This window comes from Anneissia japonica, unplaced genomic scaffold (assembly GCF_011630105.1).
Source record: "Anneissia japonica isolate Jap-2015-1 unplaced genomic scaffold, ASM1163010v1 scaffold287829_len2072220_cov186, whole genome shotgun sequence".
NCBI classification, from domain to species: domain Eukaryota; kingdom Metazoa; phylum Echinodermata; class Crinoidea; order Comatulida; family Comatulidae; genus Anneissia; species Anneissia japonica.
Window position 1 is genome coordinate 806,045 of NW_022716075.1, and position 24,038 is coordinate 830,082.

The 24,038-nt window shown below is 35.7% G+C and overlaps 3 protein-coding genes across 4 annotated transcripts in view; all 3 read right to left on the reverse strand.

Moving 5' to 3' along the window:
* LOC117109580 (CD63 antigen-like) overlaps positions 1-2,828 on the reverse strand; it is a 28,273-nt gene extending 25,445 nt beyond the window's left edge. For both annotated transcript variants that reach the window (XM_033251949.1, XM_033251948.1), the window contains exon 1: positions 2,672-2,828. In XM_033251949.1, the coding sequence (XP_033107840.1) occupies positions 2,672-2,734 (63 nt within the window). In that variant the 5' untranslated portion in view covers positions 2,735-2,828. The remainder of the gene's footprint in view (positions 1-2,671) is intronic.
* Positions 2,829-6,947: 4,119 nt separating this feature from the next.
* On the reverse strand, positions 6,948-18,456 carry LOC117109614. The gene is made up of 10 exons (XM_033251996.1): positions 18,366-18,456; positions 14,469-14,559; positions 13,471-13,532; positions 12,829-12,953; positions 12,404-12,541; positions 11,743-12,294; positions 10,826-11,047; positions 10,008-10,156; positions 8,890-9,068; positions 6,948-7,871 (listed from the first exon to the last, which is right to left on the reverse strand). The coding sequence occupies exons 2-10, from the start codon at positions 14,529-14,531 to the stop codon at positions 6,977-6,979; spliced, it is 2,385 nt and encodes a 794-aa protein (XP_033107887.1). The 5' UTR covers positions 14,532-14,559; positions 18,366-18,456; the 3' UTR covers positions 6,948-6,976.
* Positions 18,457-20,190: 1,734 nt separating this feature from the next.
* On the reverse strand, positions 20,191-21,483 carry LOC117109552 (adenosine receptor A2a-like). Its single transcript, XM_033251922.1, has one exon. The coding sequence runs from the start codon at positions 21,481-21,483 to the stop codon at positions 20,554-20,556; it is 930 nt and encodes a 309-aa protein (XP_033107813.1). The 3' UTR covers positions 20,191-20,553.
* Between the last annotated feature and the right edge of the window lie 2,555 nt (positions 21,484-24,038).

Consider the following 24,038-nt stretch of genomic DNA (forward strand, 5'->3'; position numbering starts at 1 on the left):
GGGGGGGGGGGGGGGGGGGGGGGGGGGGGGGGGAGATGGGGCATTTTCCCCAAAATAATTTTCTTGCCTCCCTCCAGTTTTCCCACTCGAAAAAGAAGAAAAACCACTATTCATCCGGGAGAAAAAAATGATATGTATTTTCTACATATTTGTAGATTAGGCCCCATAAAAAAAATTATTAGTTTATCACCCTATCAAAGAATAAAAACTGATGAGGGAGGGGGTTTTTTCTTTTTTTTTTTTTTGCTAATCCTGCCCCCCCCCCATTTTACCAATGATCACAAGTAAATCAATGGTTAGAGACACATATATAAAAAGTCATAAGAATGGAATCAAATTTATATTTAAAAAATACGTTTGTGTTGTACCAGTAAACATATTTGCAAGAAACCCTGAGCTTTTCAAGTGAAAAAATATGGAAAAAGGACCGCTTGAAATAAAGATATATGTTGATTGAAAAAAAAAAAAAAATCAGATTTTTCCCAAAAGTGATGAGGGAGCGGGTGATAAACTAATAATTTTTTATGGGGCCTTATCTATCTTAAAATGATAGAATATTAGTGACTAAAACCCCTAAATTGTCATATTTTTCAAGACATTTTGAGCAATGCCCAACCACACCCACCTCAGACGACCCCTAGCATATTTCCCCCCTCACTTGCCCCCACCCAAGATTTCTGACGCTGTGCCGCCACTGTTCACTAATCACAAAAAAAAATTTAAAATTAGACTTTTAATTGCCAAACTTTGATATATTTTATGGTGAGAATGAGATTAAAGGCTTTGTTTCTAACACAATCTAATTTCCTACAAAGATGAGGCTGACCTGAATGTAGACTTTCCCAAGTCAGGGTTCAATCGGCTTGTAAAGTTGACTGTAAGTGATATGTTAAATATTATTGGTTACCTCCATTAAATATGTACCTGGTTGTAGAACTGTTTTAATAAAAAATAAACCAAGCACAATGAATGTAAACTTGCTGAAACCGGACCCAAACCAGATGAAAATATTGACATTTTCTAATTAATAGTTAATAATAATAATTTATTGACATACACCATTTATATCGGTGGCACTCAACAGGTGGTGCGTCAAACATCTTAACTAATACAAAAGTAATCTTAACAAAACTAAAGAAAATATACAGTAAAGTAAAGGAAAATAAAAATAAAAAGAGACATAAAACACAACAACACAATGTCAATTTAATCTTTAAGAAGATCACACCTTTTTTTCCATGCTCTTTTCGCTAAGGATTTGCAAAATTTGTCGACCAAGATTTTAATTTTTTGATGGAATAAGTTATTGTCATTGCCGAGAATAAAGAGTAATTTGTGTTATTAAAAAATACAATTTTTTCCTTAATTGACTTTATTTTATCAATCATTTATACTAGGATATAGCACTGTCTAGCATGACTACCCTTCTGCCACTGGATTCAGTTATGTTTAAAAGGTCTCTTATAAGGCTTAAGAAGTTGAATACATTCTCCTTCCAATTAAAGAACACGTCTGGGTCTGGGGTTTTCATGGTCTTCGATCTAATAAAGGTAATAGGCATTTTTACTATGAGACCACAGAAAAGTAGTGTTTAATTAAGTGGTTTTTAATTGAAGATGGTCTTTAACTGGAGGTGGTCTATAATTGGAAGTGGTCTTTAATTGGAAGGGTCATTAGTTGAGGGAGATTGTATTTTCTATTGTAAAAAAATATCCTGGATTGAACCCCTGAACCCTCCAGAATCTGAAGGCAAGCATATTAACCCGAGCTCCTCTTTGATGGTACAGATAAATGTCTAATACAGTACATGTTCTTTTATCTATTGCAGTCCCATGATTCATTGTTGTAGTACCAAGAGAGACAGGAAATAGGTGTGCCTAGAATTAACTGCCAAAATCATACATAAGGCATCTTGAATTTTTATAGAAAAATTCATAAAATTATAGTACTCTCAAATTAACAAAATCTGAGAAGCAATCACTCTTTCGCAAAATACGAATTTACCAATTGGGTGGTCCCCATTCTGGCGAGATCAATGTATAGAATGAGTCTATTAAATTCTGAGATATGAAAATGAATAAATTGTAAAAATGTTTGATTAGCCCTAACTCCATTAAATATATGATAGCAGTGGTGGATTCAAGGAGGAGGGGGAAGCTGGCCTGCCATCTCCCCCCCCCCTAATTTTTTTTCCAAATCATAAAAAAATTGAGAAAAAACAGAAAAGTATTTTCAAAATTAAGTCTGAGAGTGCCTTTCAGCCCTAAGTATTTTTGTACCTCCCTGGTTTGAAAACATGATTTACAATAATAAAAAATGAATTTTAAATTGGGTTTAAGTTCAAAGTTCGTTATTATCATAATCATGTTCTTGCATTTTTAAGTTTACAGTTGGTCATTTGAAAACTGTATTTTACTATGAATATGTCAACAAGAGAGCAAATTATTACAAATTATCTTCCTATCAGTCAGAAAACACACCACACTCAACCATGTTATCACTTTATCAGTCAATCCGACGTGTAGGCCTGCCTACATACATGCGGTATCTACCACAGTGTGGGTACCGTTGTCACTTAGACACAAAGCCTTGCTTGAGTACGAACTTTTTTTTTTTTTTAACAAACGAATATTGTACTAGGCCTACCATAGGCTTATTAAATATTACTCACCCAGAATATTGCGTTGAAGAAAAACAACATGCATTTCACTATTTTCATTCCCCCTTCAGCCATTTTGAAAGTTTGATGTGGTTTCTATTCAAATATTCTCACAACTTATCTTTACTGGATCGTGCCACTCGACTAATTGATGAAGCAAAATTGTTCAATCAAACATATCAACTCAACCATCGAAAGAGGGCGTACACCGAATGACGCAGAATCACTTGTTTACAATAAGGTCTGTGGCAATAACACAAACATGTAAAATATTTTATTTTAAAATTGTGCTTTTGTATGCTTAGTCCGTTTTTTTTTTGTTTTTTTTTTTTAATTGTGATTGCCAATTTAAATTCACCACCTTTGTGTGTGCCACCGATCTTAAGGTGTTATTTCCCAAAAATTAAATTATTGATTTGAATAGCATTTTTCCCTACATTGAATTTTAAATCAATAATAACTACAATATATCTGATGATGATTACTTGTTGAAAATCGTAAATGTGCCGTATGTAGAAATATCAGCAGTCTGGTTGAAAAGTGTAAAAATCAATATGTATGATCAATATTTGCAGTTGATTTATTTTACATTGACTTGAACTTCATTTCCTCGCTAGTGTGATAGTGTCGTAAGGTATCAGGCTGCTCACAGCCTATTGAGGTGACATACTTACCGTACCTAAAGTCCCAATAGCAGTGCCAGTCGCGGGGAGGGGTGATCTGGTAGAGCATTTTACCCTGTCGGGCAAGCATGGACCTCTTTGAACTAAAAATATTAATTTCCGATCCAAAAAACGTTATTGTGTTGCAATGGCCGTAGCCAGCTATTGGGAAAGTTGGAATAGTCCCACACAATAATGATTCCATAAAGAATTTTTTTAAGGGTCTAGATTATGCAGTTTTGTGCATAAATGAGTCCACCTTTTGAAAAATGGGTCCATATTTCTCATATTTAGCCGAAAATTGGTAAGGCTTAAAAAAAGGGTCCAGATTTTTCATATTTTTGCGTAAAATGGGTCAACTTTTAAGAAAATGGGTTCATATTATTAGAATTTACGTGTAAAAGTGGGTCCACTCTGATATTGTCCCGCACTGTTTGAAAAACCTGGCTACGGCTTTGTATGATTGTCAATCTCTAAATAAATATCGTCTATCTCTAAAGGCACAATTAACTTTCCTCCTCTCTTAATATTCTTTTTCCTTGCTTTATGCCTGATATTGGAAGTGTACTATACTTTGTCATTTTACTGTAAATTTTACAAAATTCAGCGTATCGCTGAAATATCAAAATCTGTTGTGTTTCGTAATAAACCAGAATACGTCACACGCACACACACAAACAAAAAATCAATAGGCCTAGTTGACAATTAACTAGTCTCACGAGTAAGCACTTCCTACTACCAGCAGACTAAACTGCATGATATTTAGGTGTAGCCAATAAATTCTATTGAATCAACACTTCCACCAAAGGAAAAAGATATTAAGGATCCTATTCAATTCGAGATCAATTTCAATTTTATACCAAAATACTTCCCAAAGAAGAAGAAAACAGTACACGTTGCAATACAATTAAGTTAAAGAAATAATATACGAAAAACGATACAATAAATGGTAAAAATATACGAAAATATACAAACCTGTTAATTATTTGTATATAGGGGCCTTATACACAAATTGAATCAGTACTAATTCCCCTCACAGGCGCTTGCAGGTTTATATGGGCCTAATAATTATCAACCATACTGTATATTGCAAATCTATATTTTTTAATATAAAAAATGATAAATAAAAAATATATTTCTTTTGCCTGCGAACATCGTTTATACAGTACAATTTATCGAATTTCCACCCAATAATTGGAGAGGCATGCCTAATCAACCCTACTAATGTTGGATGTGCAAAAAATACATAAATGAATAAATAAGTAAACACTTAGTTTGAAAAATCCGTTTTTAGGGCTACGTTTGTTTTTGGTTTACAGTATTTTCTTTTTACTATTATAAAACACATAAGGAGGCCTTGCTAATGTGCTATACATCAAATCCACACATGTGGTGGGTCCAGAAATTTGCAGAAACGGATTCCGTCAAGGGGTCCAAACCAAGGGGCCGACTAAGAGTTTCGGTCAGAGTCCCCGAATAAAAATCCATGTAGGTTGACGGGGAGAGTTTTTATGACTTTATATGGCCCAAATTGTTTTTCAACCAAAATAATAGGAATTGGCAACCAAAATAACGTTATTTGGATAGACAAATTTTGGTCCGACAACCTCATCGTGGCTTCGGACGATGGGGGTCCAGGCTTGTCCAATGGTGGGGGATGGGTGTCCTCCCCATCATCCTGCTGGTGCCATCCAATCTATTATAAAGGCAGATACACCAGTAACAATGCTTGCAGTGGTGTAACAAAGAGGTTTGACGCCTGTGGCAAGGGATTCCTCGGGTCCTACTTCCCTGGGGAGGGGGTAGCACTCAAAGTGTTTTGACGTTTTAAGGGGATATTTTTAAAGTTTGTTTTTACAGAACTAACTGATAAAGAGCCCTACTATGGCTCACAGTCCTGCAAAAATGTAATAGATAGAGCCCCAGGACTTAGGTTCTTGGACAAGGACTGTACAGCTTACCAGGGGGGAATTTAGGGGGAAAAGTAAAAAAAAAAAAAAAAAAAAAAAAAAAAAAAAAAAAACAAACAAAAACAAAAACAAAACAATGGAAAAAAAAAAGAAATTATTGACTGGTCAAATCGCCTCAGAGGTTATTTCCGGGGGTATATAAAAAAAAATTCCCAGGACTCCCTAGGGTGGTGTTGTCTCTCGATCGAACATCTCTGGATCTGTTAGAATGTCAATTATTATTGTAGTAGATATATTCTGTAATAGCAGGCCTGATGTTAGCATCTTAAAGATGAAAAAAGGTCTCAGTCGTCGCAAAATAAGAAACATAATAGGTGAGTAAAAAACAAAAGAAAACAATAAACGACAATGAAAGAAATTTTTTGATGGTTTCTGGAAATGAAAAAACAAGAAGGAAGTTGATTTCAAAGACAGGATGTAAAAGGAATAATATTTCTGATTATGATAGTACTGTATTACATGCTAACGAGCTGAAAAAACACAGTGCGCTTGCTCAATAATAACCGAGTATATGTTATAAAAAACAATTCCACTACTGTAGTGATAAGGGCAGTATATGATCGATGGGTCACAAAGTACAAGTAAAGCACAGAATACATTTAGTTATGATAATGACAATAAAAGAATCTTAAATCTTGATTATCTAAATTGAATAATGGAATACAGCAATTATAATCAAATGTTTGTAATGCACCAATTTCAAATAAATGATTGATGATGCAGAAAGTACAGTGTATAGATAGTCACCTTAATAATTAAAATATAATACTAATGATTATAACAAAATGTTTTTAATGCGCTAATTTAAAACCGATTATCTATCGCACAGAAAGTACACCTAGAGCAGAGAATATAAAAAAACGGGATAATATTAATAGTCATACTAATTTCATGATTGATTGATGGTGCCAAAAGAATCAGCAAAACCTAATAAAGTAGCATAATGCCGGTTTTCCCCTAGGCGAATTTATTCGCGCAAATCGAAAACGTTGTTGATTCGCATTCACATTTCTATCAGAGTTTTCGCTTAAGCTAAATTGTTAGTTTGAACTATTTCTTTTTTGCGAGGCAAAAAATGCGCAGCCAACTCCCCTCCCTCCATTAGACGACGCGATGTCGTCTGCTGATTGTCAGTGGCAGTCTGAATGGGTCGTCATTAAAAACGATCCGTAGCGCATGCGTTGTTGCATTTTAAACAAAAAAGTATTGGCCAGCGGCCGTTGGGTGCAGGGAGTGCCCGTCTTAATAAACAACGATATAACAGAAACAATTTACTTTAAACAAAAAAAATGAGGAAAAAAAATCTTGAGAAAAAGATTGGGTGGTGGGGAGGATGTTATTTGGAGATATGTTTTTCAAATTGGTCTTAAATGAATCCAGAATGGATGAGTTTTAAAGCCAGGTATATTATGTTGTACAACTGATTTTTATAAGACACAAAAGGGTGTCTGACGAAAAAAACTTAGGAAGGCTTAATGGAACAGATTTCTGAATATTTACTTAACTGTTACAGAGTTTTTCATCAAACACCTTTCTTGTGTCTTCGAAAAACCAGTTGTATTTAACATATCAAATTTACTATTTCCTGCGGAGCTTGGCTTTAAGGGCAAAGCAGGTCATCCCAGACAGAAATCAAATAAACACTATATAGACCCATTGAAAAATTATTGAAATCCCTTTAATTATCAATGTTTTGGAAATGTGTTATACTTCAACGATATGCCCATGTGTATAAGGTTCTGCTGTAGTGTCTCTATGTCTTGATCTAACTTATTCAGACCTTCCTGGAAAATGTATTCATCTCTTGAGGTAACCGACGACACCGTAGTTTCTGACGGTGTACTATCAACAGCATTTTTGGTACTAAGCATCATGTTTTCTAAAGTATCAGTCTTTAGTAAAGTAGGCAACATCTTTGGTCGATGAGATTCTACAATATATTTTCCACTTCTGAGAAAAGCATCATCAGATTTATGCAACATGTTTTCTGGTCCTTTTTGCATAATACGTTCATGTAAATTTTGAGACGCATGGTCCAAGAAATCATGAGACAAATGGTCTCTATACAACACATGGTCATGTATACCATGTAATGAATGACCATGTAATAAATGCTCATGTAGATCGTGTGATACATTGTCATGTGAAAGTTGTTTAGGTCCAGGTATTCTATTGGCCTCATAGTCCTGAATATCATCAGGAATACCACCAGGCTGAATACCACAATGATGTGTCTCTTTAAATACTGATTCATCCTGAAAATTGGGTATAGATATATGAGAGTCTGATTCATAGTTTGGGAAATTATTCAATGCCTCTTTATATTTGTCTAAATTATCGTCCCTCCCTCTCTTATCAGTGAAAAAACGTTCAGTTCTTGAATTTCTCTCTGTTTCGCCTACATCAGATTTGTCTTTCACCATCTTGCTTAATGGATGTTGTGAGTTCACCCAATCTGATGTGTATCTACATGTAGCGCCCTCTGTATCTTGTGTCCAGGCCGTAAGGTGGGCTGATTGCTGCTTTCCTGAATGGTTCTTTAGTTCTACTAACAGGGAGGATATGGTTTGCTGTAAACTCCTGTTTAAAATTGACAGAATAATTAATCCCATTATAATACTTATACAACAGTTAATGGAAGAAAGCAATTGCAAACAAGAACTTTAAATAACTTTTTGCTATAATGTAAAAATATATTGTTTATTGTCTAATCTGATACTAAAATCAAATCAGAATGAATTCTGCATTAAGCATTGTTTAAAAGATGATTTTTACATACTGTAATCATTATACTGCATCTGAATCGTAAAGTCATTCCAAAATTTCAAACTAAGAGCTGCAGATATCTCATTCACCACAAAAACTTGAAAACACTTATTATATCATTTTAAATATTATATATATTACTAGTGTAATTATAATTAATATTACTAACAAAATACCATAATGTGTTTATGACAATAAAGTACATCTTATCTTTAATCATTATCTCTACTACCAGCACCACCATAATTTCATGAAAAAACACACCGGTACCAACAGGTACAATACAGCCCTAACCTACAGTATGGTCAACTTTATGGGAAGAAAACTGAAATGGGGCTCTGGGTGAAAAACATTTTTTGAAATGTTGTAAAACAGATTTTGCTAAGACACAAAAATGATGCTTGACGAAAAACTCAGTAACGGTTAATGAAACACAGATTTTGGAATACTTGGAACTGGGGAAAAAAGGTGGTGGTGGTGGTGGTTGTGGTGGCTTGTGTCTTACAATAATCAGATGTACAACATATCACTTTTTTTCCCTCTGTAACCTAGCTTTAAAGTTATTCAACCAGGTAGTTGACGGAGTCAATGTGTTATTGTTCATTCTCTTGGAATTGATATACCATAGCTCAGAGCTATATCAATTTCTCTTTCTCTTCCCATTTGGTTCCATATATAAAGAAGATAAAATTGTCTACACAATATATAATTTGACTCTAATCCTCTCATGCAAGTCAATATACAGAACCACACAACGATAACTAGTATCATTATTACTAATATTCTTGCCGATTGTTGTGTTTAAAGAATGTACAGTGATTTATTGACTTACTCATTTATTTCTTTCATTCGTTTAATTTCTTCGTCCTTCTGATTAAGGCACAACTCTTTAATATTAATTTCTTTTTGCTTTGCTTGCAATTGAAGCTGTATGCACTGAAGGTCAATTTTATTTTGACCTAATTGTTTTGCCAATGCTTCACACTCCTGCTCTAAAACATCATGCTGTATCTGAAATAGAAATACAAACACTTTCCATTAAAATACACATCAGTAGCAATGTAAGCTTATTACTGTGGTAAATAAAAAAAGTAATTATGAACTAAAAGAAAATAAAAAACTATATATAAAACATATGATTCTGGACATAATAGACGACAGCCATAATATTGGTACTGGTTTGAGTGCACGTTCGCCTATGGTTCTGGTGGTAGGACAAGTTTTGCCGAAGATAAACTGTAGGCCAGTGTACACAATTGTCTCATGTGCACCTAAAAGAAACCAGCACATTTTTTTCAAGATGAGCAGGGGGGGCAAGATGAGCAGGGGGGGGGGGGTTACAACTCAGACACAAAATGACTCTTAAGGGAGAAGGATGTTACTGTACAGTACAAGCTGGTCATTGCCTTGTCAAGTATGATGATTCTCACATCAGAGAGGCTTGTACTCATTTGCAGACAGGTAGATAGAAGAGGTACTTAATTCGTTGGTCCTGTATACATCTTATAGAAAGTACTTGGGTGCAGGCAAAGAAAGTACTTGAGTGCAGGCTTAGAAAGAGAGCAGAGAATGATTCCCGGTGTACTGCATGATTAACCACTAGTGGGAGCACTGTACAGCATCCCATGCGGCTTAGCCAAAATTTGATTGAGGTTTGCCATCCCAAAACCAGCATACTTTCGATAAATGTTCAACTGAGTAGTTAGCATAAGAATGTGCCAGTATTGTATACTTTAGTACAGAGAAACCATAATACTTTTACTCGTAACTTTGGTAATAAGTGCAGTAAATGATGTATCATTTTAAAGCTTATAATGTGGAGAATATGAATTAATTATTAGTATTATTATTATTATTCTTATTTCAGTCACTGATGCTTATTTTGGCATGGCAAGCCCCAACTGGTTTTACTTTATTTACTTAGCAGTGATACCAGTATGGTATTCCTACCTGATTTTCATCAGTGGACAAATTTTCTTTCACAGATTTGCATTTTTCTTTTTTCATGATTTCGTTTTCTTTCTTCAATTTTTCTGTGACTTTCTGCTCATCTTTGAGTTTGAGTTGTAGAACCTCCACCAAAGCTTTTGAACTCAATACTAACGAGAAAAGAGCAGCAATAATTTTAAAAAAAAGATGATTTTATAAGGTTAAAAAATAATTGACAGTTATCAAGCACTTAATGCTGCCACAAGAAAAAAGTATTTACATATTTTTGTCCAGATATCAAGGTAAGGCCTACAACACAGAATTGAAATCGGAAGCAGTTTAGCGCATTAAAAATGGTTTGGTTTCCCAACCGAGGTTAGAGTTTGAATCCTTCACTGTGCATTTCGATTGTGTCCTTGAGCAAGGCACTTTATCTACATTACTTCAGTCTACCAACCTGTATCAATGGGTACCAGCAAGTTACTGGGTGTAACCTGGAGTGGACTAGCTTCATGCTACATTAAACTGGTTCCAGCATTATGAGCCCTGTGGCTCCTCAAGGATTTATTTATTTTTTTACACAGGTGTGTAATTGTGTTGTCCAATACTATATGCACCCCACACATCAAAACCTGAAATGTTTGGTAGCCCAAGTTGTAGTTTTCGCCATTTACACTTACTACTGATCTGAAGTTTTTAGTTCGTGTATTAGAAAATCATGGGTCGTGTCCAAAGTTTTGCTTTGCAGTGTAATACTCTGCAAAAAAAATCTGGACACAACCCAAAGTTTTGCTTGCAGTGAAAAGGGGTATTATTCATGTTCTATGTACAGTACTCACACTCAAAACTTGGATTATCATGCTCTTTTAGCTGGCTTTCCACATCACGCATTTTTTGGTTAGATATTCGTAATTTCCGCCGAAGGTGACTGTTTTCATTTCGCAGTGGTTGGAGGGCAAGTTCAATGTCAGTGGGCAATGCTTGAGCATGGGTGGTATGATGAGGAATCGTGTTCAGCGTTTGGTCCATCTCATTCAACAACCGCTGTGTTTCAACGTCACCTAAAGTTAAGAATTAACAAAATAATATTAATAATATTTTTATACAACAGATCTGATCATGGTCAGAATATTTATAATATAAAAATGTCAAGAATAAGAAATAAATATATGATAAATTGATATAACCTTGCTGGTACTGACTAATTTACTTTTAATTATAATACTAATCTAGAGCTGACAAAATACACTAGTGGCATTTACATAAATATAAGCCAGGCAACTCAATGCGTTGTACGACCGTCAGCTGTCTAATCCAACTCCACTTCCCATGAGCACTGGGCAACGCCATCTGCTAAATGTTGGTGGCGGTCTGCGCGCACATGGTGATGTGGAATTCTGCATATAAATAAGCAGCTTTCAATTTGGACGATGCGGCGTTCTACGACAGGCAGTGAAGTGTAAAACCGTACTGCGCATGCGAATACACGGGGAAGTCGTTTTGGCATTGTGTTGACTACGGTAATGCAAGTTTTATAAATACGCGCTCGCTGGGGGCGCCTGCATAAATGATCACGCGTCATCCTGTAAATCGAAACAGCTTTGATGTTGAGATGGGAAGTGCATAGTATGACGTTCATGGTTGACCGAATTCCCTGTCGCAGCTCTCCGCGTCGCCCATTTCGAAAGCTCGATATTTTTGCGGTCGACTACCGTTGGGGGAAGTGGGTGCCTGGATTTATGAAGAAACAACTTACAGTTAGCTTGAAGTAGTGCCTGCAATTCACCCATTAGGTACTTGGCTGTCCTTAGTTGATTGACACATTGTTTGCTTAGAATCTCATCTCCCCCTGAGATCGCTTCAGATTCACTAACCCTTGCAACAACAGGTGACTGACAAGCAGGAACCTCAGCATCAGCCGTCCCCTGGTTAGTGGGTGTGACATCCCCCTCCTGTTCATAATCAGTTTCTTCATCCGTCTCAGAAAAACTTTGGGAGAGTTTTTGCTGAGGTGACTTTTTCTGTTTTGTTGAATATTTACCTCGCATGCACACATTTCTCTTCATTTCTTTCGCAGACTGTTTTACTACCTGTTGATATGGTTTTGGCTGGGTATAGGGGACGGATTTCTTTGCAGGGTTCTGGTGATTCTGATTATCACGGCTTAGAAGTGTTTCTGGAGGGAGCATTTTCTTGGAGGGAGTTGATGTCACCAGTCGCTGATGAAATGCTGTAACTCCCTGTGATGCCATTTTTTGACTGGAACGATTCTCTTTCTTTTTGATTGGATCAACTTTCACCTTTATACCTATAACATAGGATCATGTAACTCATTTTAATTTTTTTTTTTATAGAATAGAACTACTACTGTGTCAAAAAAACTACTGCATTCATAAAAGTAATGAAAAATTAAATACCTTTTTTCACCGTAACTTTTTGTCTTCCCTTCTCTACCTTTCCATGTTTTGCTTTCATTGGTTTATGCTTGGTCAAATTTCTTTTGTGATCTGTCATGCTGGGTGCACTATATTTAAGTTGATTATTTGGTGTTTCTCCTTAAACAAAAATTTACAAAAAAACATGGAAAATAAAAAACATACTAGTATTTATAATTGAATTTTTAGGAACAATATTCTACATCAATTTATATTAACAATATTGAAACAGAGGAAAACATATTTTAATGATAAAAGTTGCTTTCAAGTAATTGGAATGTAAAATGACATCAATTTAATATCTAAAAAAAAAACATACACAAATACATACTGCAAATACATTTGATATATAACGTTAATTGGGACTTTAAATCGCATTACTCCCGTATGAGGAACAGTATTGCTACCTTCAAGAATATTCGCAAGAAGTGCAGCACATCGGTCAAGTCCTCTGTTTGTCACTGGAAGAGGATCCTCCGAGTCAGTGGAATATAAAGAATAACCAGATGTTGATGGCTGGGCCGCAACATCTCTACCAAAAAAAAAAAAAACATGGCTACTGTAGGGGGTTAATAATGTATTATTTGTGACCGGCTTTGGCAAAACCCACTATTTGTCGCAAATTTCTAATTTTGCACAAGCACCCAAAACGTTCAGTATTTGGAACATTTTTTTGGTTCTGCATTTTAGAAAAAGAGATATTGAAGAACATTTCTGCAAATTTTCAGTCACTAAATATAACTGCTGAAAAGTATACTAAAATTATTTTTAATATATAAACCTTAATGAGAAGCTACTGGAGTGTTTTGGAAGCTGTTTTCTCAAAACCTACATGGCTGATAAACAATGAATTAAACATTTATAACTTTGCTAATGCTCAAACGATTTCCTTCAAAGAAACATTGAAGAATTCATGTAGAATCTAAAAATATCAATCTTGAATTTTTCCTACAAAGAGCTGGTTTTGCCAGAGGGGGGTCACATTTTCCTAGCTCAAAATGCTGGAGTCTCTATATACTGCAAATAGCATGCTTTAAGCTGATGCTTACCTTTTGTTCTGAGATGGTTTCTCAACCAATAAACCTCTTGAAATGAGGGATTCCTTACTTGGCTGAAAAAATAAAAAAACACATAATTTAAAATAATCATACACATCTGTTTACATCAAGAAACAATTTTCATCCAAATCCAAATAAAAGCTTAATTTTGCTAAATATTTTCATTCAAAATTAGCCAAAAATCTAGTGGAATTAAATTATCATTGCTTAAATATTCTCTTGGTTTGGCTAATCATATCTCTATTTGGTTAATTATTTCCATACCAAATTACAGTCAAGTTGCCAAATTATTGTTTGAGGTCATCTCAAACCCTGTAAGCTAGGATAGAAGCTTCAGACTCAATGAAAGATTTTTAGGATCAAAATAAAACAAAAAATTCAATTAAAATTTTATGTAAATGGGACAGTACACAAACTACTGTATTAACAAGCACAATGAATGGTAATCCCATTCAAGATAATAATATGAAAAAATGAATGGCATTTAAGCTAATGGGAAACATACAAATACAGTACCTGAAAAAACAGACAAATTACGGTAATATGAAAAAACGAATAGTATTTAAATCAATGGGAAATATAGATACCTGTACAAATAACTGAACTCATTTTACTACAAACAGTACTGTGCTTACAAAACCTGAAGGGTGTCATAACATAGTGGTATGATTTATGCCAGACATACGGCTACCAGTAGATTACCAGAGAAGATTTTGAGAGCAAAATGGAGTACGTATTTATTCAAAAAAACACCCCGCTTTGAATAAACACTTCCTCCAGAGCCTCATTTTTAATAAATGCATCACATCACAAAAAAAACTCCCCCTCAAAAACCATTCTCAACAGTAAATGCCTCAGGGTGTTTATTCGAATAAAAACAGTATTTTTTTCCAACTTCAAGAAAACATGAAAAGACACGTTATTAAATTTTGTTTCATAAGATAAACTTCTCAAAAAGTGTACACAAAACTTGATGTCAATTTGTGTACCTTTGAACCATAGGATTTCCTTGACAAATTCTTCATCTCTCTGGGTCCAGTCATCTTCTTCATTCATACCATATCTAAGTACCATGCATGTCTGAAATTACAATTATTGAATATTTAAAATGGTTAAGAAATAAAAATATGGTATGTACTTTATTACAAACCAACTGCAACCTTTTTTCATCCGATGTAGATACGTTTGTTGACAGCAATGTATTGTATAATACCATTCCGACAAGATCTTCGTTGAGAGCAAAATTTGTATGTTTCACACTCCAGATCAAAGGATAATTGATAAAACTTGATTTACCAACTGTCTTCTCTAGCTTGTGATTAAGTTAGTGTAGTGGTAATGAATTGGAGAGAGAAAGGAACAGTGGTGGCGCCAGCGGGGGTATTTTCCCCCGCCAGACAGGCCTGGACTCCCATTCAACGTCTGACGCGGTTGTCGGACCAAAAATTTTAATTTGCTTATCCAAATAATGCTACTTTGAATGCCAATCCCTAATATTGTGGTCTAAAGCATAATTGGGGCCATACTAAGCCATAAAAACTCTGAACCATGTACCAGGGATTATTATTCAAGGACCCTGACCAGGCTCTAGGCAGCATCTTGGCTTTGATCCCCTATCAAACATGTTAAACCCCACTAGAGGCTAGAGCCTAGCCTAGTCTTGTAGTAGAAGTTAGAAGTCCAGCACACTATTGCTGTGTTTTTGCAGTATTTTGGGTCTGACAACCATGTGGAAGTGGTTTAACGCAGTTTGAACGGTTTGGTTTCCCAACATTGAGGTCAGGGTTTCAATCCCTTTGTGTCCTTGAGCAAGGCATTTTATTAGCAAATTTGCATCTCTCCACCCAGGAGTATAAATGGGTACCTGGTAGGGTTAAATGCCAAAATGCGCTGATGTAGCTGCTGCAACGTTATGGAATACTCCCCCAGGGAGCTTGAGTTTGTGTTCCATAGCCGTTTACTCTAATAACTGGGGTAATAATGTGAAGTGCTTAGAGGCCCCGTTGACGTTAAGTGCTGTAATATATTGTTATTATCATTATTATTGCACATGAGCAATAGCCTAGGCTACACATGTATCACTGCTAGTCTAAAACCAGCGAGTGGTATTAGGTGTGAATTTGTTTGGTTATTTTTAACTTTTTTTTAAACCATAAACTACTATGACATGACCTACTAGGCATGCTGACCAGCCCTAGGCTAGTATTAATAATAATAATATTAATAATAATATTAACATTAATATTACTAATAGTAGTAATATTAATAATAATAATAATAATAACAATGATAATAATAGTAGTAACATTACAGCTCTTAAATAGGCCTTTTTCACGCTGCGGTAGACATCTTCGATCAATGACGAACAGTGCTGAGCAGCGAAGCGTAACCAATAGAAATAACATAGCCTTTCGACCATATTTTCGGAGGTCATGCTACTTAATAAAGAATTATAACTCCTTAACGGATGGTCGTATCGACATAGTTTTTTCTTTAAAATGTTCGCAAAGAATATATATAGAAGTACTGTATGAGTAACAAAAAAATTTTAATTTGTTTCGTCTGTCAAAACTTAATTGAAATAATAGCAACATGCACTGTACAAAATTGGTTTTCTATTTTCTAGTTAAGTTTTGACAGACTAAACAAATTTTCAATTTTGTTTTGTTCATACAGTACGTAGATATATCCTTTGCAAACATTTAAAAAAAAAAAAAAAAAAAGACACAACCCTCAGTTAAAGATATACGATTTTTTGAGTAAATAACATGACCTCTGAATATATGGCCGAAACGCTACAGTATGTTATTTCTATTGGTTACGCTTCACTGCTCAGCATTCAGGGGCGTACCGTGGGGGGGGGGGTCGATGGGTGCGGTCGACCCCCCCTTTTAAAGAAAGTGCCCTTTAAATATGATTTAAAAAAAAAATCTAGCATAATTAAACTGCGCCTAACATGAAGGTAGTTAATATCAAAATAAATCATCCTTCGCCTAAAAAATGTTTGGTGGCCCTTCTTTTTAATATTCTAATTTTTTGTCTTTTTTTTTAAACAATCCATATAAAGTTGTACATTTTTAATCAACTTGATATCTCGAAGCCCGTGCGCCAGTAGAGTTGTGTTATGTGGTTAAGTTAAAGAAATATATTAAAATATAAAATTGAAAGGAAATGATAAAGAAAAACTAAGTTAAAGAAATATATTAAAATATAAAATTGAAAGGAAACGTTAAGAAATAAATGCATACAAAATGTTACTTTAAGCAATTATATGTTCCCTATATCATTGTTTATTTTTTCAATACAGTACTGTATTATATACATTTATAACTTTATTTTAAAAATAAAATAAAAGTGGGACGATCCCATGAAAAAGAAAAAAAACCCCATTTTTTACAAAATTCTTTAATATGAAATGCTCACAGGCCCGTATCAGGAGTTCCGCAATCCAATAGGCTGGTGGTATATTGAGTGAATATAGTCTGGTGTTGCCCAAAAACTATGTTTACAATTAGGCCCATTTTGTCAGACTTGGTATTGAACTTAATGCACTAGAATGTAAAAACGTTAATTTTTCCCCTTTTGCGGCCCCCTAGCCACAGCCTAGTTGCTCGCTTCACTAAAAAATAACACACCCCGCGAATTCTGAAAGCTTCGCTAAATCGCTCCAAGTTCAGCTTACGCCATGCGCTTTCGTTTCGACCCCCCCAATAGATTTTTCTCCGTACGCGCCTGGCATTGTTTGTCATCGATCAAATATGTCTACCACAGTGTGAAAAAGATATTCCTAATTCGTACACTTAATTTCCCGATTTTCTGGATGTTATATTTAATATTGTACATCGCGGGCGAAAATAATGGCATTTGTCCTGATGGGGGGATGGTTCAAAGATCTTTGGTTCTCACTCTGCGTTTATTGCACATACGCAACCAGTGAATCGGAATTCTATTCTAACGTTGGGCAGTTGGTGTTGGTTCAATAATAACCACGACAATATAAAATATATCATTAGGCCACGGGAATGAAAGTTGTAGGTTTGCGTCCACCGCCCGCATGCCTAAAAAGCTACCGCATGAAAATTTTCATTATTTTGAAAAAAAATATACTTCGTTTAAAAAAAACGGACTTTCTAAGTGGTAAACAGACAGAAAAACGATCTATTCATCACTGATCACTCATCGCGAACACCGAACGAAGGCAGGCCTGGCCACATCGCACCACGATCGCCGATCACTGCTGAGGTCATTTACGGGTCAAATCAATCTTTCTGACCAATAGGAAATCTCGTATGTTTAAAGAGGTCTTAAATGTAGAAAAGGATCTGTTTTATAGGCTAGTGTACATTTATGACTGTAAGCATTGTTTCTTGGGAATAAATGTCAAATTACCAATGCCACGGCTTGTGGACAGCATTTATAAAAAAAACTAATGAATAATGAAAATGAAAAAATGCCTCATGTGTTTTCAAAATTTTTCGGACGCAAACCTACAACTTTCATTCTCGTGGCCTTATTATTCATTTAGTAATTACATTCACAAATATAAACATACATCACATGGCATGATCGACAGGTAGATAATCCCTCCGGGTCATCAACATTTTTGTCCTTTGAGGGCTTGTTCTCCCTGGACCACCCATTCATATGATTATGAGGGGCAGCCAAGGTCTAACCTACGGCCTAGCTAGCCTCCTCCTAGCCTAGGCCACCGGCCCTAGGCTAGTCTAGTAAAAACACAACTTTTTGACAATCAATAACCTAGGCCTAGGCTAGCTTTGGCCTAACCCGAGGAGCTGTCAAATAGTTTACATTGTTCAGCTCCCAGTCCTAACCCACTAATGAATTGGTAACCTTATAATACGTATATTGTAATCCTTTATACTTACGCATTTTAACGTTTATAAGCAGAAGACCAAGCTTTCAAACATCAGTGTCAATCGTTGTAGCAACATTTCAAATTTCGCTGGCTCTTTCTGACTCGAGGGGGAGTTTAGCCTATGGAACGCCAAAAGAGCATTCTAGACTAGGCCGACTTAAAATCTCGAAAATCTGGGATTGTCTTTTTTGTTGTTTTTTAAAGCAAAAATATACTGTACATATGACCGTCAGCCACACCATGGACCTATTAAATTGCCACCTTGTATCGAGAAAGTAAAATCAAGCATAATTGAAAGCGTCGGTTCATGCGCCTACACATTCAAATTTCTATTGGAGTTCTTCGCTTCAGCGAAATAAGCACGGTTTTTGCGAAGCGATAAAATGCACTAATAATCAGAGCTCAGGAAGAGAACCGGCGCTTTCAATTCGCGCGAATAAATTCGACTAGGGGCAAACGGGCTTAACTTTCGGTTCTGGTGGGTAAAGCCAAACTAGGGTAGGAGTAGGCCTATAACACTCTGACAGGAGGGTGGAAATAGGTGTCGCATGATAGGAATGGTTCCACTGTCGAAGTTTTAGACGCGTTACACGAGCAAGCTTACCGTAGGCATCGCCACTCAGACCCCATAGCAGGGCCGCCGAGAGTGGCCGCGGGCCCCGGGACATCTTCGCTGCCAGGGTCCATTAGTTGGGGCCCCAGCGTGATCGAGGAACAGTACCCTGGTGGCCTCCAATGTGTTACAGCTGTCTCTTATGTGCTGAAAATATTGATAAGGTATCAAAGTTTACAGTGGCGGATCAAGGAACTTGAAATTGTGGGGTGGGGGGGGGGGGAGCAGAGAAGGACTTTCACAGATGGACGGTCTATCTACCTTAGCACACCCACCCACACCACCCACCATGGTTGGGATCTGAGGTAAGAAAATGTGTGATTATGTCACCTCTGGACGGCAGGAAATGGCACTCTTAAGGCCTGTTTATACTTCAACGATAAAGATAACGATAAAAAATCTAAAAAGCGATTGTTCATATAAAAAACAAAAGAAATAAGAGAAGTTTTTACACTAGGACGGTTCGATAACGATTTATCGTGTATACGATAACAAAATATTTTAACAAATCAAATCAGATGACGTCATAATCATGGAAAAACGATAAAATCGTTGCTGCTACTACGATTTTAATGTTTTTCCATGATTATGACGTCATCTGATTTGATTTGTCAAAATATGTTGTTATCGCATAACTGATAAATCGTTATCGAATCGTTTTAGTGTAAAATCTTCTCTTATTTCTTTTATTTTCTATATGAACAATTGCTTTTTAGCTTTTTTTTTTATCGTTATCGTTATCATTGAAGTATTGAACAGGCCTTTAGACTTAAATTTTAGTAGAATTTTTTTTTTTTTATATTTTTATTAAATTTTTGAAATATTTAGGGGGTGGGAGCTGGGCTTCCCCGTAAATCCGCCACCAGCAGTATAATGTATTTATTTAACAATCGAATCTCTATCAGGTTTATTCGTATTTCTTGTAGGCCTATGTATATTGACGTCCAGGGTCCAAGCCTTTTATAATTATTAACAACGTAAATAATTTATTATTTCCTACATTGTAAACTTATACTCTAAAATATTAAAAAAAGTCATGAAAATATTCATAAAAAAAGAATTAGAAGCGATTAATTAATTCAATTCAATTCAATTTCTTTAATACTACACATTATACTATACAAAAAAAGACATAACAAAAGGTGACAGATTGAAAACACTGTCTATAGAGCATAATATTATTAATAACTATGCATTATGGGGTAGGGATGTCACACCGCTAAGGTCTTAATGATTCGCATACCCCAACTTAATCAAACTATGCATCCCGGGGTAGGGACATTACTCCACTAAGGTCCTAATGACCCGCAATTAATTCACAGGAATTGTCATCAATTATTTGCGCACATGAAATCGTGCCTAACCATGTTCAATAGAACGGTAGCATTATTTCTAATCGCTTTGTAGATATGCAGTGAGAGAAAGGATTCCAAAAAATCGAACTAAATCAATATTTAAGAAGTCTCCCAAAGTGCTGCATCCGAAAACCAAAACTCACAAAAAATACTAAAATATTAACATTAATTTATACAATTTTTAAAGAATAATACCAATTTTACGTAATTAACTAAGAACACAGACCATATTATCGTCCGCAGTGAACACGACGTAGAGCGGATGAGAATTGCCTGTGACGGAACACGTAGATGAACGGATTGACGGCTGAACTCATAACCAACAACGCCTCCGACATCAAATCGCACCAGTATAAATCGCTTTCTTGAAACCCAAATAGAAAGAATATAACTTTGATCAAATAAGGTACATAGGCAATACCGAATAAGCAGACGATCAAAGCGCTTGTTTTAGCCGCTTTAAATTTCTTAAGAACATTTGTTTGTGTGCCGACTGTATTTTGAGCAGTTATGGTGCGTCTGTGTTTTCTTGCTTCCATAAAAATACGGAAGTACATTATAATGAATGACATCACAGCTGTGGGAATGAAGATAAAAGCCATGTAACGTTGGACTGCCAAACCTTGTTCGTTCTTCCCGTGGCAAATTAATATTTCCTTAAATCCTTCTCTTTTCCAGAACAACCTGACGCTGCCAAACCCACAGCCTATAATCCAAGAGAAAGCGATGGCACCGTAGACGCGACTTTGAGTAACAAATTGTCCATATCTTAACGGTTTCAATATAGAAAGGTACCTGTCTGTAGTAATGAATACAAGGTGTAGAAACGACGTAGAAACTAAAATTTCCATAGGAATGTATTGTAACGCACAGTCATTATCGATATTATGTAGGTAGGTGGATAAGGATCTCCTCGTGACACACCACCACATAGCGACAGGGACGCCGATTATGCCAGTAAGTAAGTCCGCCAGCGCTAAGCTAGTGAGTAAAGTAAACTGCTGTTCATTTAAACTTGGCGTTCGGTGAATGACTAAAAGAACAAACGCGTTGCCGAAGATGATCACCAAGTCCAATGGTATATAGACAGTTAAAAGAAATATAAGACGAATTCTAAATTCGTTTGTCGTGATGTTTTTATCGCTAAAAGGCTCATCCATTTTTTAAAAGCCGGACAGAACACAAGAGCTAACCGTATTCTCATATTGACCAGGAAAGGAACCCACCTACTGCAAAAAAAGAAATAATGTCACGTGACGCGACGTCATAGTAAATTGACAATAAAACGTATTAAGTGTGCGCAGCAAATACATACAGTAATATATAAAAACACTTATGACAATATAGTTGTAATCCGAAAAGGTACTATTAAAAATATTGAGTATTTCTCAGATTACCGTATGCACCGTTGAAAATATGAATGCATTGTGTCAACAGCATTGCTTACAGAAATTTCACAAAAGTGTTACTGCAACTTCATATAAAGGTCTACAATTTCACACCAAAAGTCATCATTATTATTATGAAGAAAAAAGTATGAATGCACAGCGTTTAAATAAAGATACTATTTCAAATATAAGTATGCAATATGACTTCACTTATCAATATGCGATGCTATACAATTTCACATCAATAATCAACATCAATCAATAAAGATGCTACAATTTCACGTAAAAGTGCAATATGGTGAAATTATGAATGCACAGCGTTAAATAAAGATGTAACAATTTCACATAATTTTCGTCGGAAGGTAGGCCTTATCAAGATGATAAACAGTTTCATTGGACTAAATTTTTGCTTATGTTAACCACATGTTTACCTAAGATTATACTGACATTGGTTTCAAACCACGGTCAAGTAGTTAAAAATCACATAAATCTCCTTATTTTCGAATTAGCGGCCCTCAACTGATCATCGAACATTCCCCCCCCCCCCATCAGTCACCAACCCATTTCAAGACATCTAGATACGCCAATGACTTACGTAGCCAGATGAATTAAAATACTCAATCGATGTGCCACCAAATCATAACCAGCTTTCACCATGCCCTCACGGTGTCACCGGGGACGTAACCGCCAAAAAACTATTTTCGGCAGCGAAGGGACGCTACCAATAAACAAACAACAAACTACCGGGTTTCTGGGTTGATTTGCAAGGTACTACATGGCTCAACTATTTTTTACTTTGGGGTTAATTGGTAAAAATCACACACAAATCATACGACGTCACTGAAAACGCCGGGGGCGGCAACTCGATTTTGAGATTAATTTTCCGGATAAAGTTATACTAAATAACTTCTAAATGACGAACTATTGTCTTCAGTTGTCTTTGTCGGTCATTCAACTGTTATTTTATCTATTTTTTTTCGGTGATATTACCATTCTCAATAATATATACCGTAACACCTACATAACAACGCGTTGTTATGTTGTTACGTTGCAACGTCACGTTAGATCGATCGGTGGGGACGCCGTGGTGACGCCGGTAGGGTCAATTTTCGTCGAAAGGAATCAAGATGTTAAAAAGTTTTATTGGACTAATTCTTGCTTATGTTAACCACATGCTTATCTAATATTATACTGACACTGGTTTCAAATAGTTAGTCAAGGAGTTAAAAATCACCTAAAACCACTTTATTTTGCGAATTAGCGACCCTCAACTGATCATCGAGCCCCCCATCAGCCCCCCCCCCCCATAGACATCTCTAGATACGCCAATGACTTACATAGCCAGATGAATGAAAATACTCAATGGATGTGCCACCAAATCGTAACCAGCCTTCACCATGCCTTCACGATGTCACCGGGGACGCAACTACCAAAAAACTATTTTGGCAGCGAGCCCCCCCCCCCCCCCACTAGTAACTAGTAACGGAAAATATTATGACGGCCCTCTTTATTATTTCTTATAATACAACCTAATTTTAGTAGTCTTATTTTATTTTATTTTTTTTCAGTTTAGGAATGTCTAAATTCAGTTAAACTAGCAATTCCATATTATATTTATAAATTTTTATATAAAAATCAAATTTTTCTTAAGAACTTTTGCCGGGAATGCGCCTTTAAACGTATTATCCAAAAAATCAAATCAGCAATTACCTCAACAACAGCCTGACATAGGCCTACATAATAAAAGTAATAATAAACAAGAAAATATCTGTTGTTTCAAATTGTCGTATGTTGGACAATTCTCCCAGTCACAAACAAACGTATCAACGACATCACTAAGAAATACTGTAAAGATTTGAAAATCAAAATCATTTTTGACTTATTAAAATTTGGTAAACGTAAGATCTCATTCTTAAGACTCAACGCCCTATGATTGTATATCAATTTAAATGTGATGCATGTAGTGCAACCCGGATGGCGCGAAACTACTCGCCAATCCAAACAAGAGCACCTAACAAGGGATAAAAAATTTAAAGTTTTCCAACATTTCGAAAACAATCTTGAATATGGTAAAAGATGTTATAAAGCCTGTTTTCAAATCATCGACACGGCCAACACAGAGTTTCAACTGGCAATGAAATTCCTACACATAAAATGGGAGAATACATACCTTAACAAACAAGTTCGCCAAGTCATCCTCACGCTATCTATCTAATTTAAATTTCTGACCATAGTCACTTTCGGTTATTCACCATAATCACACCATGCTTTAACAGAAACATGTTCCGAAAATTAAAACAATACTCTTTAATTTACCTGCTGTATAG